This window comes from Petaurus breviceps, unplaced genomic scaffold (genome assembly GCF_028583685.1).
Source record: "Petaurus breviceps papuanus isolate PSGF00001 unplaced genomic scaffold, PetGlider_PUasm1.0 81, whole genome shotgun sequence".
In the NCBI taxonomy this organism is placed as follows: domain Eukaryota; kingdom Metazoa; phylum Chordata; class Mammalia; order Diprotodontia; family Petauridae; genus Petaurus; species Petaurus breviceps.
The window spans coordinates 518,677-538,042 of NW_027186546.1; the positions used below are offsets into that span (position 1 = coordinate 518,677).

The 19,366-nt window shown below is 40.8% G+C and overlaps 1 protein-coding gene across 1 annotated transcript in view; it reads left to right on the plus strand.

Annotated features, from left to right (window-relative positions):
- The first annotated feature begins 3,552 nt into the window (after positions 1 to 3,552).
- The window catches only part of LOC138176099 (N-acylneuraminate cytidylyltransferase-like), a 32,384-nt gene continuing 16,570 nt past the window's right edge, over positions 3,553 to 19,366 (plus strand). Inside the window, 2 exon segments of the mRNA XM_069106829.1 lie at positions 3,553 to 3,607; positions 3,610 to 3,877. Coding sequence (XP_068962930.1) covers positions 3,568 to 3,607; positions 3,610 to 3,877 — 308 coding nt within the window. The 5' untranslated portion in view covers positions 3,553 to 3,567.

Below are 19,366 nucleotides of genomic sequence, written 5' to 3' on the forward strand. Positions count from 1 at the left end.
ATTTGATCTGGGAGATAACTGAGAAGTACTGGAATTTATTGAATAGGGAGGTAAGAGGAACAAACCTACATTTTGGGAAAATTACTTTAATGATTAATTAGAAAGTGAATTGGCGTGGGAAGGTCTGAGGCAGGGAAACCAACCAGCCTGCCATTCCATTAGTCCAAGTGGGAGATGATGAGGGCTGCTTGAGGGTGGTAGCAGTGTCAAAAGAGAGAACAGGACACATATAAAAGATATTTCAATAATAAAATTGACAGAACTTGGCAACTAATTCTATACCAGGCATGAGAGAGAGGAGGTGAAGGTAACACCTAGGTAGCAAGTCTGAGTCACTAAAAGGATAATAATTGGGAAGTTAGGAGTGGAGTGTCTAGGGGGAAAAAAAATGAGTTTAGTTATGGATATGTTAAGTTTAATATATCCAGAAATATCCTGTTCAAGATATCTAAAAGACAATGGTAGATGAGAGACGAGGTCAGGAGAGATGTTAGGGATAGATAAACAGATCTGAGATTCATCTTCATAAAGCTGAAAATTGAAATAGTGGGTGATTATAAAACCATTAATAAATAAATGAAACTGTAGAAAGAATTCTGGCCTGGCTCCAAATATACATGACATTGGTTCTGCCACTGGCTAGGGGTATTATTTAGGAGGAGCCACTTAACTTCCCTGGGGCCCAGTTTCCTCATCTGTTAAAAAAAAAAAAAAAGGACAATTCCCACCCCCACCCCCATAGTTTTCAATATAGCCTGAAATTTTGTTTTGTTTTAAAAACAAAAAAAAGGTAGCATTGTGGAGTGGGAAAGAATCAAAAGACTTGGATTTAGAGAAAGAAAATGTCTTGAAATACAAGCTCTGTCACTTTGGATGTAAAGAAAATCATTTACCTTCTTTGGGCCCCTGTTTTCCTCAATTGTAAAATGACAGTGGAGGCCTATACAATCTCTAAGCTCCTTCTAGTTCTCTGATGCTATGATTGTGTATAACATATTCCCCTTTTGCTCTTATTATATATTCTCTTTCTGTAATGAAATTCATTCAATAAGCACCTTACAAATACTTAATCTCTTTGGGCTTCAGTATTCTCATTTGTAAAATGAGGATAATAGACTAAATGATTTCTAAATTTCCTCCTCCTTTTAAATAATAAAATCCTACGATATAAGCATTCAAGGCAATATTCTCAGCACCGGGCAGAAACAAAGATAAATAATTAAGCTGAATTGAATTGAATGATCCCTGACTTTAAACAGCTTATCAATTAGTAATGGGGATAAGACATGTACATAAACAAGCACATTTTAAAATAAAATATTATATGCATACAACAAAACTACAAACAAAATCAGAGAATCAGGGTGTAAGAAAAGGCCTTAGAAATAACCTCCTGTTAAACAATATCTCTCCTATCTGTTCCCTTCTCTCCATTCATACTGATAGCCTCAAGAAAGGCTCTCAATAAACTCAGGTGACAAGTGTACACCATGTTAAATCTTTGTTTTGTTGTTTTTCAGTTATGTCTGACTCTTCATAACCCCATTTGAGGTTTTCTTGGCAAATATACTAGAGTGATTTGCCATTTCCTTCTCCAGCTCATTTTACAGATAAAGAACTGAGGCAAACTGGGTTAAGATTTGCTATTTCCTTCTCTAGCTCATTTTACATATGAAGAACTGAGGCAAACTGGGTTAAGTGACTTGCCCAGGGTCATGCCATTAGGAAGTGTCTGAGGCCAGATTTGAACTCAGGTAGATGAGTCTTCCCGACTTCAGGCCCAGCATTCTATCCACTGAGCCACATTGCATCATGGGGCATCTCTGGTTGTCTTGACTTTTATCTTGCCACTAGACTTGGATGGTTCTAGAAGACAAAGTTTGATTGAAGACTTTGTGCAACTCTGTCTCACCTAAATCTGATTCATGCTTGTCAAGACATCAGCCCATGATGTTACCATCTTCTTTGAGAAGGATGAACAACTAATACCCTAAACTACTGTGATAGCCTTCTAACTGTTCTCCTGGCCTCAAGGGTTTTTGTATTACAATCTTTCCCCAACACCTCTGTCAAAATGATTTTCCTAAAGCTCAGGCACACCTTTGCCATTTCCCTATCTAATATACACGTTATCTCTAGGACCATAATATAAAATCCTCTAAAACCCTTTGTGATCTGGCCTCAAACCACTGGAGTGTTGAAATCCTTAAGAGCAGGTACTGTCTTTTGCCTTTGTTTGAATTCCCCAGTTCTTAGCACAGTGCCTGGAACATAGCAGGCCCTTAATAAATGCCTATCGACTGACTGACTTTAAGTATGAGCCCACTGTCCCCAAGAAATGAAGAGGCATATGGGAATGTGTGCCATGCCCTTCCTGCACTCCCATCACAGTCCAACCAAATTTGCCTTCTGTTATGCATCTATAGTACAGCATCTTCTGTCTCTGTACCATTACCCTGGCTATCCTGTTCCAGACTTGGAAATCATTCCTTCCTCACCTCTGCTTCTAAAAATTCCTAGTTTCCAAAATTCCAAGGCTTAGCTCAACTTCCCTTTCTACATGAAGCTTTTCCCTATCTCCTCAGCTGCTAATGCCCTTTCTCTCCTCTCTCCTGTATTATCTTATATCATATGGTATTTGTTTTTATATGTACATCCTACTTCACAACGAAAATAGCATTTGTATATTGCTTTAAGTTTTGCAAAGCACTTTACAAAAGGGGAAACTGAAGCAAGCTGAAGTTAGAGACTAGATTTCGCTCTTCCATTCTCCAAATCCAATCCCTGCGCACTGCCCCACCTCAGGGCCAGATTGCAAATCCTTCAAGGGGAAAGACTATTTTATTTTCCTTTTGTCTTTGTAGGCACATATTAGGCTGCTATGAATTTGCTGACTGATGATTGCGTGAAACGCCTTTTTTTTCCCACAGAAGAGAAAATCTTGGAGTCCAGTAAGTGACTCGCCCAGGTCAAAAGGAAGGTAACTGAGCCTGTATTTCAAGCCAGATTCTTTCACTAAATCTCAGGATTTCTTGACCTTCTGACTTCAACTTAAAGGCCAGACTGAAAAATCCTTTATTAAGAGGGACTATTTCCTTTTAGTCTTTGTATCCCGGCAGTACCTAGACCTTATCAGACATTTAGTAAAGGATTACAGATTGTGGTTTGATGGATGATTGGATTAAAACACCTACGGTTTTGCACAGATAAGGAAAACCTAAGGGTAGGAAGTGATTTGTCCAAGGAAAGACAGTCACTAGGACAGTAATGGAACCTGTATTTCGAGTCATGTTCTTTCACTAAATCCCAGTGTCTTTCGGGCGCATCACCTTCCTAGTACTATTTACTGACTTAAAACAAAACAAAACAAAACAACCACATTTCCTCCATCCTCCTCCCCGCCCAGCCCAGCCCACAAGAGTCCAGAGGACACGGTAGCCCAAGAGCCGCGTGGTCCGCAGAGCGTAATCAGAACTACAACTCCCAGCAGCCTCCGCGCGGCCTCCCGCGGGCTGGGCGGAGGACGGAGCCGGGGCTGTGCTGAGGTGGCAAAGGAAGCGATCCCGGATGTGGCGGAGCTCCGGCGGCGGCGGCGAGGGAGAAAGAGAAGGGGAGGGCTGAAGATGGACTCCTCCGAGAAGACAACCGCCACCTCCTCCCCTCGAGGTCGGCCGCCCCGGGGCAGACCCCCGAAGCTGCAGCGCAACGCCCGCAATGGCGTGGGCAAAGGTGGGGAGAAGACCCCGCATATGGCAGCCTTGATTCTCGCGAGAGGAGGCAGTAAAGGCATCCCCCTGAAGAACATCAAGCACCTGGCGGGGGTCCCGCTCATCGGCTGGGTGCTGCGCGCAGCCCAGGACGCCGGGGTCTTTCAGAGGTGTGCATGCGCAGAGGGGACCCAGGCTGACGGGGAAGGGGCGCGGGGGCGCGGGGGTCAGCTCCCTCCCTCCGAGAGCGCCCTGAGGAGTGGGCGTGGAAGGGGATTGGCACTGGGGAGCCGGGCTCCCTGGAGCAGAAGGTTTTAGCCCCTTCGGAAGACGCGGGGGCAGTTTTCAGACCCTGCCCTCTCTTTATGATCCCACTTATAAAATAGGGAGATTGGTGCTTGTCTCACTGCTTCCTCACTCTTCCCACTGAAAAAGGTGCAATGAATGAATGAATGAATGAATGAATGAATGAATGAATGAACGAACAAATGGCGTTTGTTAAGGCTTACTCTGTGCCAAATACTGTCAGAGGCCACGGGCGATCAGTTTAGAGATCCGACAAGAGTTAATTAAACCCCATAGACAGTGTCTTATTGCTTATTGAAATGGGTGACAAAGGGGGTTCAGGAATGGGTGAAATGTGAGCTCATCCAGGCTTCATTTAATTCCCGATTCCAAGCCACCTTCCCAGACCTCTGCCTATGAGTCAGCACAATCCGCGGTGCGGTGCAGCCCGTGTTTATACAGAGGTGAAAGATAGGGAAGGTTTATATGCACAGTCGTGATGGTTTTATTGCGGTATTCTTGTAAATGATTTCATCATTTAAATTTGAACATAACCCTGTTCGGAGGAACTGCCGGTGCTTGACCCTTAATCCGTCAATTCCAATTGCCGGGCCCGTTGTAAATCACCTGAAGACGTTCCTGCCAGCTCTTCTAGGAGAGAGTCACATAGAGGACTAAGGGGAAAGGAGAAAATATTTCTTAGTGTTATGAATTGAATTGCGATAGCCTCAGACAGTGGCTAAATTGCATGTAAATGTATTGCTGCCGTGGAAATTGCAGTATTTCAGGTTTTTAGTGAAGAGGTGACTGGTGTTGTGGATTGAGAGCTGCTGGGTCAGTCAATAAGCATTTATTATTAAATGTCTGCTATGTGCCAGACGCTGTGCTGAGGCCCCAGTATTCAAGGAAAGACAAACACTCCCTGATGTCATAGAGCTCACGGTCTAATGGAGGAGACAAAAGTACAAAACAGTTATGTGCAGACAAGCTATATGCAGAAATAAAACTGAGATAATCCCAGAGAGATGGCACTAAGTTTAAAGAGGACTGGGAAAGGCTTCTCTGGGAAAAGTGGGATTTGCCTGAATCTTGAAGGAAGCCAGGAGACAGAGATTTGGAGGAAGAGCATTCCAGACGTGGAGGGCAGTTGAAGAAAATGCCTAGAAGGGAGAGATGAAGTATCTTCCTCTTGAAATCCAGTGTTACTGTGTTGCAAAGTATGTGGAAGGATATAAGGTGTAAGACTGATTATACCTTTCCAGGTATTTGGAGACTAGATTATGAAGGGCTTTGAATGCCAGAGGACATTATCTTTGATCCTGGAGGTGAGAGGGAGCCACTGGAGTTTATTGAAGTGAAGAGGGATGACGTGTCAGATCTTCTATTTAGGAAAATCACTGATGGCTGAATGGAGGGTGGATTAGAGGGGAAAGAGACTTGTAGGGAAACCAAGCAGCAAGCTATTGCAGTAATTCAAGTATGACGTGATAGAAGGCCTGCACTAGGATGATGACAGAAAAGAGAAAGGGGATGTATTTGAGAGATGTTACGATAAAATCAAGAGGCCTTAGCAACAGGTCTATGGAGGGGTAAGAGGAATCAAGGATGATGCCTAGGTTATGAGCCTGGCTGACTGGGAGGATGATGGTGCCCTCAAGAGTAATAGGGAAACTAGGAAGATTTGGAGGTTTGAGACTGAGTATCAGCAGAGAGGTTAGGGCAGGATGATAGTTTTGAGAATCACCAGTAGAGAGATGATAATTAAATCCATGGGAGCTGCTGATAAGATCACCTAGAGAAGTAGTAGAGAGAGAGAAGAGGAGGACCAGGACAGAGCCTGGCCCCGGAGTGAGAAGGGCCTTTGCTCACATCCTCTGACACACACTGGCAGTGTGACCTTGGGCCAACAACTTGATTATCTCAGTGCTCTAGGCAACTCCGTAAGCATATAAATGGCAGAGAAGGTGCCAAGCAGCATTGGTACAGGAAGTTCATCAGGAGATCTATATACCATTGAAGTCGTAGTCCCAATCCCTATCTCTTTCCCAGATTTTTAGTAGTATGTTTGTATTCTATACCTGGCACTTTGGGTTGGTGCTTGTTCATTAAATGAGTTCAAGTGGTTTATAAAGATGCTCTTGGCAGAGGAAGCTCCTCACCCAACAGCTCCCTAAACAAATAAAACACAGATGGGGTCTCCATCCCTAATAGAGACAATAAATTATATTGAGAGGATAAGAATGTACATAAATTTACAAAAGAAAAAAAACACAAGGAAAAGACTAGGGAAAAAAGCAAAACTATGACTTCAAATGTTTTTATAAAACTGCACAAAATATGGGTAACAAGCAAAACTTACTCTAAATTAGAGCCATACAGAAGTAGAACAGAGTATCTTCAAATGTAGTGGTTTCCTTTATTTTTTTTTTTCCAGGAAAAGATTGGCTGACCATGGGTTGGTATATAATAAAGGGAATTTTGGAGTGCATGTAGATGGGACTAGGTGACCTCTGTAAATCATGGAATTTTAGAACTGGAAGGAGCTTTAGATAGCATTTAGTTCAAAGCTCATTTTGCAGATGAGGAAGCTCAGGTCCCAAGAGGTGAATTGATTTATCTAAGGACACATCACTGATCAGTAGCAGTGCTGAGACCACAACAGCCGAGGCTGTTAGTCCATGCTGATTTCTTCTGTTCTGTAGGTCTGTCTACTCATATTGATACCAGATCTCATTTCCCAGAGAAACTCTTGCAAATCTTTTTTCTCTCTCCTCAAGGCCATAACTGGAATTTCCTATACATTTAGTAGATAGTAATAATAATGACAAATTATAAAAGGCTTTGTACTTCACATGTATTTTCTCATTTGAGCTTTAAAACATGTGAGATAAATACTACAGCTGTCTCATTTTATGGATGAGGAAATAGTCTCACAGAGCTTAAGGCCCCTGGTCAAATTTCTAGCCATGGTTAGAGATTGGGTGAGATTTGAATCTAGGTCTTACCTGATTCCACATTCCATGCTTCATTCCCTGCTGTTCCTGTGATCTCACCTCCATGTAATTAAAAGCAGCCTGCATTGTCTCAGCCCCCTTTTTCCATTGTTCAGAACTTCTCCTCATCATGACCCCTTTCCTGCCTTTGCCCATTGGTCACACAATAAGTGGTATTCCTACTCCCCTACTTTGTACTATTATCCCATTTATTCCCATCTTTTCCAGGGTATTGTTCCAGCACTTACCTCAGGGGAAACAGCTTGCTGTTGTGGGGAGAGAGTGGTCAGATCTAGCTGAAAGGACCAGAGTTCAAATTTTGGCTGTACCCCAACCACCCTTTAGTTTTGTGTGACCTTGGGCAAGTTATGTAACCTCTTTGGACCTCAGTTGTCTTATTTATAAAATGAGGAAGTTGAACTAAGTGACCTGTAGGATCCCTTCCAGCTCTAAATCTGTGTTGTGGTCTATAATTTGTTTACATACAGATATGCTCAAGCCTCTCCAGCCTTCACTCCCCCTAAAAAAATTCCCTTGACCTGTATTCCACCTGGCTACTATCTCAGCTGTCTCCCACTACATTGTTACACATCTTGGAAAAGTTTTCTGTATCTAATGCTTCTATTTCCTCAGTACCCATTTTCTCCTCAATCCTTTCCAATATGACTGCCTACCACTTAAGGCCCCTCCCTTCACTCTTTTGTGAAAGTGGTCATCTATGAGGGTGGCACACTGCATAGAATGTCAGGCTTTGATATGTTGCTTAGTTTTGCCACTGCTTTCATTCCCCTCTAATTTTTTTCTTTGTAATAAGAGGTGTGCCTGGGGGGAGGGAAAAGAATGGACATATAGGAAAATGTAGGCATTCTAAAACTAAATAGCATCAATAAAATTTTATTTTAGAAAATATTTTAAGTATTCTTTCAGAGGTCCCCTGTGATCTAAAAATCAAGTTCAGTACTCTTTTTCAGTCATTATCTTTGACTTTTCTGTAATTTTTGACAGTGTTGTGCTTTCCCTTTTACTTTTTCCTCTCTCTGTGCAGAGGCACCAATCTCTCTTGGTTTTCCTACCTTTCATCATGCCTTTTTCACCTTCTCTTTGCCTGAAGCATCTGATCTTACCTTTCTCTTTGAGAAGAGTGGCTAGAGCATTAAATTTGGAACCACAAGACTTGGGTTGGAATCCCACCTCTCAGCTATGTTGGTCTCAGTTTCGTCATCCAGAAAATGGGGGAGTGATATTTGCTTTGGGGCACCCAAATGGTTCAGTGAAAAGAGCGCTGGTTCTGGAGTCAGGAAAACCTGAGTTCAAATGTGACCTTGGACACTTACTATGTGACCTTGGGCAATTCACTTAACCTCTGTTTGCCATAGTTCACTGGAGAAATAAATGGCAAACCACCCCAGAAGCTTTACCAATGGAGAATATGGTCCATGGAGTCAGGAACAGTTGAAAACAAGTAAACAACAATATTTGCTTTATCCATTTGTTGTAAGGAAACCATTTTACAGGCTAGGTGCTTCATAAGCATAGCACTTTCCGCACCTTTCTTCACTCTCCTCCCTTGTCAATTTCAGTTCTTTTCCATACCTTCAGTTACCACCTCTATGCCATCAACTTCCAGCCCTGAACTCTAGACTTAGAAAACCTAACTACATGTAGAAGAACATTTCCACCTGAATGTCCCAACTTAAACTCTACATGTCTAAAATTGAGCTTATCATCTGACCCACTCTGTCCCAAAAATAAGTTTCTTCCTACTTAAATGTTTCTCTCTGTGGTGCCAATATTTGCTCACCCTCCCATATTCAAAGACTTGGCAATAGTTGGCTCTTTCCCCCTCCTAAACCTCTCAGTGCCATTCAGTTACCAGTTGATTCCATCACAGCAATATCTTTGACAAACAGCCCTCCTCTCTTTTCCCACTGATACAACCCTATTTCTGGCTCTTCTTACTACTCTTCTCAACTGTTATTAATACATTACTAACAGGTCTTCCCACCTCTATATCTTATACCCCCCAAATCCATACTTTGTATTACTGCCAAAATAACCTTTCCTATGCATGCATCATGTTGACCAATCTGCTCAATAATTTTTAGTGACTGTCAGCCAAGTGAAACTTGGATTACTTTGCTTGGCATTCAAAGTATGCCATAGTCTGACCCACTCTCCCTTTCGAGGCTTATTTCATATTACTCCCTTCCACAAACTCTGCATTATTCTCTGCTCTCCAAATATACCCTTGTGATCTCTTCCTTCTGTTCCCTCCTCACACTGTCCTCTAAGCTTAGAATGTCTTCCCTGTTGAATTCCTTCCCCTTAAAACTAACTTAAATGCCTCTTAATCATGAAATATAATATTTACCTTTATTTGTATCATCCCCTCAATAGATTGTCAACTCTATGAGGACCAGCATCCTATCTTATCTAAACTTTCTTCTCCAGTGTCTAGCATGGTGTTCTACACACAATAAAGACTTAATAAATTATTATTGAATGAATGAACCATAGCACAAGTTGTTATTGCTATAGCCTGATTTATTGCTGTAGCTTCTTGCTGTTAACAGCTGCCTAACCCTGCTTTAGAAAGAACCTAGCAATTATTCAACCAGTTAAGCACTGAAAGCTCTATGTTTGAAAGAAACCTAAGGAAAGCGTGTATGGTTTTTTTTTTTCCTTTGCCGTGTTTTGAGTTGTTTGGGCCTCCCAAAACAACAACGGTTCTCTAAAGGAAGTTATGGTTAGGGCCAAGCAGAAATAGGAGCTGACTCTAAAAGATAAGAAGGCCGTTTGAAGTATGAACTGGAGAGATAAGGGAATGACTGTGGCTTCTTCCCCTTTATTGCTACAGATGAGGGTAAATGGTATTACAGAATCTCAGAGTAGCAAAGAATCTCACAACCATCTTTCATCTACCTTCCTAAAGAGGAATCTCAACATCCTACCTGATAAGTAATTGAAAAATAATCAGTCCATTGTTTAAAGACATAAAGAAAAAGGCAAACCACTTCTTCCTAATGCAGCCCATTTTACTTTTTGGACAGCTCTTTTAGGAAATTTTTTCCTTATATTAAGCCTAAAAGTTACCTCACTTTAGCCCATTTTCCTTAGTTGTCTGGGGGCAAGAAGAAACAGATCTAATCTAATCTCTCTTCTAAATATTTGAAGATGGTTATCTGGCTACCTTTCCCCTATTTTTCTTTTCAATTTCCTCTTTCAGGCTAATTATCCCTAGTTCCTCCATTTTGTACTAATATGGCAAGATCAAGCCCTTTCACCATTCTGATGAATAATATTAGAGCTAGAAGAAACTGGAAAGAACATTTAGTCTTATTGCCTCATTTTGCAATTGAGGAAATTGAATTCCATGCAAATGATTTTTCACAATACCATAGACCTGGTAGGTAGTAAGAGTTGACACAGAAACAATGAAAAATTGTAAATCTGATAATGCCTAATTTGTCCTGCATTTTAATGGAATGGATTTTTTCATGAAAGTGAATTTTCAGTTTATTGAAGTTTACTCCTTTAAGTCCTAAAGCTTTTTTGTTGTTACTGTTTCTTTCTTTTTTTTTTTGGAGGGCAATTGGGGTTAAGTGACTTGCCCAAAGTCACATGGCTAGTCAGTGTGTCAAGTGTCTGAGGCCGAATTTAACTCAGGTCCTCCTGACTCCAGATCAGTACTCTATTCACTGTGCCACCTAGCCACCCCTGTTACTATTTCTGATACAAATCTTTCTAAAATGCTATATGTACATCCATGGTTGAAAACAGAATGTACTAAATGTAATAGTTTCTTAACCTTTAGTAGGGCTTAAACCCCATCTCTGATACATCCTAACTGTGTAAGTCTCAATGCTGATTAGCAGCTCTCCAAAACTCAGTAAGTTACAGATGAGTTGCTAGTGATAATCTTCAAGGAGTTTTCATATTAGGAGTTCCTACCCTGATGAAATTATAGGTCTGTAAGTTCTGGTAGGGTTATTTGAAAAATCAGTCTCAAAGCCATCCCTCTGTTGTTAAGGGCTTTGCTCCTTAGCTATCCTTGGCAATATTATCATTATCATTTGATGTCACATTACTTTCTAAATACTGGAGGATGGGGAGAGAACATTAAGATCCTCCTCCCCTACTATTCAGTTGTAGCCCAGAAGAGTCATTCTCAGAAAAGGGGGGAGCAACAAGTCATGTGAATGGACTGAGAAAGAGGCTTCCTATTGTTAATAGGATTGAGTATCCTCAATTCAAATTAAACTTCTCCCTTATTAAGGGAAAGCACTCTCCAAAGACCATGAAACTTGGAATGCAAGTTTTGTTTTTGCCTCCAGTCCTCAGAAGGTGTTAAGGAGCAGACTTTAAAAATTCTAGCAAGAAGAAAGGTGACCTGACTAGATTGGAAGTCGTGAAAAACACATAAGGGTGTTTCATCTTTATCCCTTCATCCCTTGGCTCCTCATCTCTTGAGCAGAGGAGTGGGAGGCAGTACTTTGTGCCCTTTTTTCATCCTTTATCTTTCTTTCTGTATCTCCCATTCTCTGGTTTGAAGCTGGATGGCCTATGTGGCCTCATATCAAAGTAGGTCTTACTGTTACAAGATGAAGTAGAGGTGACCTTTTGTTCTCAAAGGCTATGCCAGAAGAACACGCACTCTAGTAGGGTCTGCTGTGCCAAAAATACTTTGACTAGGATCCCAGCAACATACAGTCTGTTTTCAAAATAAGTGCATAGAGGCTTATCAACATTAGACTGGTCATTTAGTGATGAATTCTTTGGCCATGGCAGCCCATGAGACAGAGAAGAATGCAAAGTGGACCTCAGCCTTTTGCAGACCTCTCTGTTTCTGCAGAGCCCTGTGGTGCAGTGGAAAGAACACTGGGCCTGGAGTCAGGACCTGATTTCACATTTGACCTCAGACACATATTAGCTATGTAATTCTGGGCAAGTTACTTAACCCTATTTGCCTCAATTTCCTCATCTGTAAAATGAGCTGAATAAGGAAATGGAAAACCACTCCAGTATCTGCCAAGAAAAGCCCAAAATGGGGTCACAAAGAGTCAGACATGGCTGTAATGATTAAACTACAAGCAACAATCTGTTTCTGCAGTGATGGTGGCAGTAGCAGAAAATGGAACAAAGGATGGCCCATCACCGAGTTTGGTTGGTGGCTGTTGTTTTTTTCAGATCATTCATTAATTTCACCATAGTTGTTGGTACTCTGAATGTGAGATCTTTATAGAATGAACAAGGAGCAGACATACTGCTAGAGATACAGAATTAGATTTATCTTGACCTTCTTGCTATAAATAAAGCCAAAGGAGAGAAAAGGCCAGCAAATTGAAGCTCATAAGTTTATCCTTGGAGAGACAAATAAAGGTATTATTGGAGTTGGTTTTATCATAATATTTGACCAATGTAGAGACCAGTATCTGACATTGTCTGTCCTATTTTGCCTGCTATTCCTCTGTCTCCACCATGAAGCAAGAATCGTTTCATTAATTCAGTTTTATTTTTTCATAATTTAGAGTTCATCTTGCCTTTAATGATTTTTTTCATTTACACCATTTTAATCATTGTATAGTTCTTTTGATTCTGTTATTTTGTTTGAAATAAGTTCATGCAAATCCTCCTACATTTCCCTAAACTCTTCATATTCATCATTTTATACTGCACAATTATATTTCATTACTGTGGTTTTTCCATGCACACTCTTGTTTATTGACATTAATTTTGTTTCCAATTTTTTGCAACCACAGTATACACCTATCACTATGTTAGAATCCTAGATTTGGTCTAATTAATTTGGGGGGGTGGAGATTTGGGGGATGTTGACTTCCTTGGAGGTATTTGCCCAGTAGTGTGATTGCCCCAGTAGGGCAGAGGGTTTGGTCAATTTTCTTACATGATTTCTAACTGAAATACAGAATAGTTGGATCACTTCACAGTTACCCCAGTGAGGTGTCAGTGTTCCTCTATGCTCAAAAAACTTTTAGCATGGGCTACTCTTTCTCTTTAGTTATCTCTGCCAATTCTTCTGATTAAATTCTGATAAAACCTTGGATTTTCATTTGCATTCTCTTACTCTTAATAATTTGGTTACTTTTAATAATCCTCAATTTATAGAAGTTGTTTTTTATATATTTGTATGTTTTTGTATTAAGTTAGAAATTACCCAGAAAGTACATATCTTTGCCAGTTCTTGTTAAATGTTTCTTTTATTCTTTTGATCAAAAGCTCTTTTTTTACATCAGTGAAGTTCAGCCAGCCTTGTGTCCTATTGTCCAACTGCTGTCTAAAGTTTTCAAGATTTACTGGTTAGAAGGACATCAATGGCACTGCCAAATCCCTTCCCAGAACTGTGATGTTGATGGATCATTGCTTGTATTTGTATCTGATAACCATTTGTTGCCTCATGCCTTTGTTTACAGGCATCAACCAATGAAAATGGTATTTTAGCTTAGTCTCTTTATTTAGATAAGTTACATGGGCCTAGCATAGGGAAATTCAAGCACATTGTTATTTACTGATCATCACTAATTACTATGAAGAAGGCAGAAGAATTAATTTCTAACAAACAAATAATTGTAGCTGAAAAATGGAGAAATAGAAGACTAATTAGACTAATAGAGAGAGCATGCAAGTGATTGAGGGAGAGCCTTAGAGTCAGGAAATGAGACTTTGGTTTTTTTTTTGCCTTTTGGAGGGCAATTGGGGTTAAGTAACTTGCCCAAGGTTACACAGTTAGTATTTTTGTGTGGGTGTTAAGTGTCTCAGGCTGGAACTGAACTTGGGTCCTCCCGACTCCAGGGCCGGGCTTTACTCACTGCGCCACCTAGCCGCCCCTTGGAAATGAGACTTCTAATACATATCTGCTATGTGATCCTAGGGAAGTCACATATCAGTGCCCTCAGCAGCTTTCTTTCACAGATTTACTTTAGTAGATGGAAGTTTTAGAAAAGGACCAAGGAAGCAGCATTCCCAGTACTGATGAAACCACAGATCTGGGTAAAAGAAAAAAAAAAGTTCATCTACTAATTAGTCTTCCCAACATTAGTGTTATCTACATGTCGACATGTACTTCAAGGCTTTGTGATTTTGTCAGGGTGCACTCTCCCTCCACCAACTGATTACAGCATCTTGACTGTCTTTGAAAGTTGCTGTGGCTGAAAAATTACTCAACTAGTGGCCAAAATGGTGATGACCCTCTCTGATTTTCGCTGGGCTAATTCTTAGGTGACACACAGTATCAACACTGGGCCTATGATCAGAACCTTGCTTTTTTAATTTGTGTTCATTTTTAAGGCTGTATTGATGACTTTGAGTACTGAATAACATTTGTGTTTTATAATTGATTTCATTTTGACATCAGTTATCATTAGATACATGACTATGGGATATAGTAAAATTCAATTCAGCACACACTGTTTTAATTCCTACTGCATGTAAGGCATTGTGCTAGTCCCTATAAAGACAAAACAAAAATTAATCTCAGCTACATAGACACTTTCATCCTACTGGAAGAATACAACATTTATTTGGAGAATTCAGTGCCTGATCATTTAAGAAGGGAAAAAAGGAATAACAATTCAGGGAATCAGGAGAGGCCTCCCATGGAAGTGGCACCTCTCTTGGGCCCTGAAAGAAACTAATGAGCTAAGACAAAGAAATGAAGAGGGATTCGAAGATATTTTAGGAGAAAGGAGAGATCACTAACTGGAGGAATCATGGAAGTCCTCTTGTGGGAGATGGCATTTCAGATAAGGATTCCAGGAGATAAGAGGGAGAACATTCTAGACATGAGGGACAGCCTCTGCAAAAGTACATAGAGGGGAGATAAGCTGTCATATTTGGGGCACAATATGTAGGCCAGTTTGGCTAAACTATAGAATGTGTAAGGGGCAATAATATAAAATAAATATGGAAAAATAGGGTGAAGCTATATTGTCAGGGGCAAAGTGTTTATACTTTGTCCTAGAGGCAATAAAAAAGCAGCAAGGTCCTTGAGTTGGGGAGTAGCATGGTGAGAGCTCTGATTTAGGAAAATCATTTTGGCAGCTGTATAGAGGGTGGATTAGAGAGGGGAAGGATCAAAAGCAAAGACACCAACTTGGGGCTAATCTTAGAGTGAAGACACTAGCAGTTGTGGAGGGTGGAGAGAAACCTTTTAGAGAAGGTGGGATTTGAACAGAAATCTGGAAGTAAGCCAGGAGACAGAACTGAGGAGAGAAATCACTCCAGGCATAAGGATCAGTGGGTACAAAGACACAAAATCTGGAGACAGAGTATTTTGTTCAGGGAATAGTGAGACCAGTGTCACTGGATCATTAAAATACTTGGAGGAGAGTAAGGGCCATAGGAGGATTAACAGAAAGAAATGGAGATGTATGTTCAGTAGAAGAGAAGAGTTGGACATGGAGGGAGGGAGATAGGATAGTTGTCTTCAAGTATATAAAGGGCTTTCACATGGGGCAGGAACTAGACTTATTTTGTTTGTTGTGGCCCCAAAACATAGAACTAGGAACAGTAACTAGAAGTTGCACAGAGACACACTTAAGTTCATCCAAAGAATCTTCCTAACAATCAGAATGATCCATAAGCAGAGTCGATGGGCTCCCTTTCCCTAGAGACCTTCAGGCACAAACCAGATGAGGACTTGTTAACTATATTGTAGCATGGATTCTTTTTGAGATACAGAGGGAGTAGATGGTCTCTGATGGCCTTTCTAACTCTGAGATTCTGTGAGCCTATGATTTAGCACAAAGTACCAATTGTAGAATATTCATGTGTTCTTAGATGTCAAATTTCCATTGTTCATAGACTTGCAATTTTGCAATCACGAAGAACATTAAAAACCATCTACTTGATCTTCCTAGCATTAGGTATAATGGTTGGGCTACTTTTACATTTCTCTGTTATTAATATGGCATATGTTCCTTTGGGGAAAACTGGGTCTGTGACTTCATTGGTAGAGAGAACTCCTGTTTAGGAATTCCTACCCATGCTGACTGACACCTGCTGTAAATTTACAGTCTTAAAGAATTGGCGGGGGCAGAGCCAAGATGGGGGTGTAGAAACAAGACTTCTGCATGGCTCATGCTTCCACCTCCTCCAATATGTGTAAAAAATGACTCTAAACAAACTTTAGAGCTACAGAACCCACAAAGTGACAGAGAGAAACTAACCTCCTGCTGAAGACAGCCTGGCAGGCCAGCAGAAAGGGACCATCTCAGTGCTCTGGGAGCCAAGCCCAGCCCTGCATGAGCCCAAGGTTTTAGCCTCAGGGTGGCCACGACCAGCCACGGCTAGAGGGACGTCAGGAGAGTAGATCACCAGTAGCTGTGGTGGTTTCCAGAATTATCAACCCATAAATGGCAAAGACAAAGTGAGAGGTCAGTGTACTTTGGGAACAGAGGGTCTGGGAGTGTGGTGCAGGCTCTGCCCCCAGAGGGAAAAGTAGCTGAGGTGTCGCGGCCATGCAGCCACCGCTGCATGGCTGCTTCAGAGCTCCTGAACTGCAGACTGTAGGAGGACCAAGTGACCAGTCTGAGGGGTAATTCCTCTTGCTTTAACCTGCATGGATCTGGATCACTGTCTAGGGTGGAGGTCCTGGGGTGCGTGACCAGTGAGCCAGAGCATGTAGAGGCTTCAGAGAGGGCAGCCAACTAATAGCTACAGCATCTGAGAATACCCCAGCAATTTGGGACAAAGCTCTCCTCTCTGGAAGCAGAGTTCTACTGTGGCAAAAAGCTCAAAAGTTAAGTAATTGAGTGGCAACATGAGTAAGCAAAGGAAGCAAAGCAAGCACAGCAATCCATTGACTTTAGATTCCTATTTTGGGGACAAAAAGGTTCAAAGCATGGAACAGGAGGAAGACCACAAAGTCAGAACTCCTGCACCAAAAGCTTCCAAGAAAAATATGAACTGGTTATAGGGCATAGAGGAGCTTAAGAAGGATTTTGAAAACCAAATAAGAGAAGTGGAGGAAAAATTGGGAAGAGAAATGAGAATGATGCAAGAAAATCATGAAAAGAAAGTCAACAACCTGACTGAAGAAAATAACACCTTAAAAAATAGACCAACTAAAATGGCAAAAGAGGCTCAAAAAGCCAATGAGGAGAAGAATGCCTTAAAAAGCTGAATTTGCCAGATGGAAAAAGAATCTCAAAAGCTCACTGAAGAGAATCATTCCTTCAGAATTAGATTGGAGCAAATGGAAGCTAATGACTTTATGAAAAATCAAGATACTATTACACAGATCCAAATAAATGAAAAAATATAAGGCAATGTGAAATATCTCATTGGAAAAATCACTGAACTGGAAAATAGATCCAGGAGAGATCATTTAAAAATTATTGGATTACCTGAAAGCCATCATCAAAAAAGGAACCTATAAATCATCCTTCAAGAAATTCTCAAGGAAATTTTCCCTGATGTTTTAGAACCAGAGGGCAAAATAGAGGTTGAAAGAATCCACCTATCACCTCCTGAAAAAGATCCCAAAAACAAAACTCCTAAGAATATTATATCCAGGTTCTGGAGTTCCCAGATCAAGGAGAAATATTATAAGCATCCAGGAAGAAACAATTTGAATACTGTGGAAACACAATCAGGATAACACAAGATCTGGTAGCTTCTACTCTGAGGGATCGAAGGGCTTGGAATATGATATTTTGGCAGTCAAAGGAGCTGGGATTAAAACCAAGAATCACCTACCCAGCAAAACTGAGTATCATGTTTCAGGGGAAAATATGGTTATTCAATGGAATAGAGGACTTTCAAGCATTCATGATGAAAAAACAGAGTTGAAGAGAAAATTTGACATTCAGATACAGGAAGCATGAGAAGGTAAACAAGGGAAAAAAATCATAAGGAACTTTTCAAAGTTGAACTATTTATATTCCTACATGGAATTGTAACTTATGAAACTTTTCTCAGTATGAGAATAGTGGAGGGGAATATAAATGTACATATATATGTATACATGCATATATGTCTATATAGGAGGGTATATAGGTGTATGAATACATATGTGAGTGTGTGTATATATGTGTACAGGTGTACATGGACAGAGGGCACAGGACCAATTGAATAGGAAGATGATATTTAAAAGGTGAAATTGAGAGGTGAGAGAGGAATATAATGAGGAGATGGGGAGAGACAGAATGGGGTAAATTATCTCATATAGAAGAGGCAAGGGAAAACTGTTACAATGGAGGGGAAGAACAGGAAGGCAAAAGGGAATGAGTCAACCTTACTCTCACTGAATTTGGCTTAGGGAGGGAATGACATACACACTAAATAGGGTATCTCACCCAACAGGAGAGTAAGGGGGAAGGGGATGAGAGGGGGGAAGATGGAGGGGAGGGCAGGTTGAGAGGGAGAAAAGTTAGAAACACACACTTTTAAAAGGGACAGGATCAAAGTAGAGAATAGAACAAGTGGGGGGTGGGATAGGATGAAGGGAAATATAGTCAGTCTTTCACAATATATCCACTGTGGAAATGTTTTGCATAGCTACACATGTACAACCTATATTGAATTGCTTGTCTTCCCAGTAAGGGTGGGTGACAATGGAGGAAGGGAAAGAATCTGGAATTCAAAGTTTTAAAATCAAATGTTTAAAAAAAAAAAAAATATATATATATATATATATATACATATACACACACATACATTTTATTTTTACGTGCAACTGGGAAATGATATACAGGCACTGGGGCATAGAGATCCATCTTTCCTTATTGGAAATTCAGAGGGGGATGAAGGAGGATATAGGAGAGAGCAGATTGGGAGAGGGGGTATTCAGTGGGTTCGCTGTTTTAGGGTGGTGGGTGGGGGAAAGATGGGGAGAAAATTTGTAACTCAAAATCTTGTGGAAATGAATGATGTAAACTAAAAATAAACATAAAAGTGAATAATAAAAAAATAATTACCTATTAAGAAATTCATCATTCTTTTTATTTTTCACCTTAATGTTCCCAGGCTTAATATGCCTTTTTATTGCCTTAAGATGATTTCTTATTTATCCAATGAAAGCTACTGTTTGACCATTTCTAAAATGTTTTAAATTCTTAAAATCTCAAAAATAGGGGCAGCCAGGTAGCACAGTGAGTAAGAGCACCGGCTCCAGTGTCGGGATGACCTGGAGATCGAATCCCAGGCTCAGACACTTAGCACCTACCCAGAAACACCTGGCCGTGTGACCTTGAGCTTAACCCCAATTGCTTAGGGGCGGCCAGGTGGCTCAGTGAGTAAGAGCTCTGGCTCCAGTATCGGGATGACCTGGATCGAATCCCGGGCTCAGATACTCAGCACCACACCCAGAAATAACTGGCCATGTAACTTTGAGCAAGTTACTTAACCCCGATTGCTTAAAAA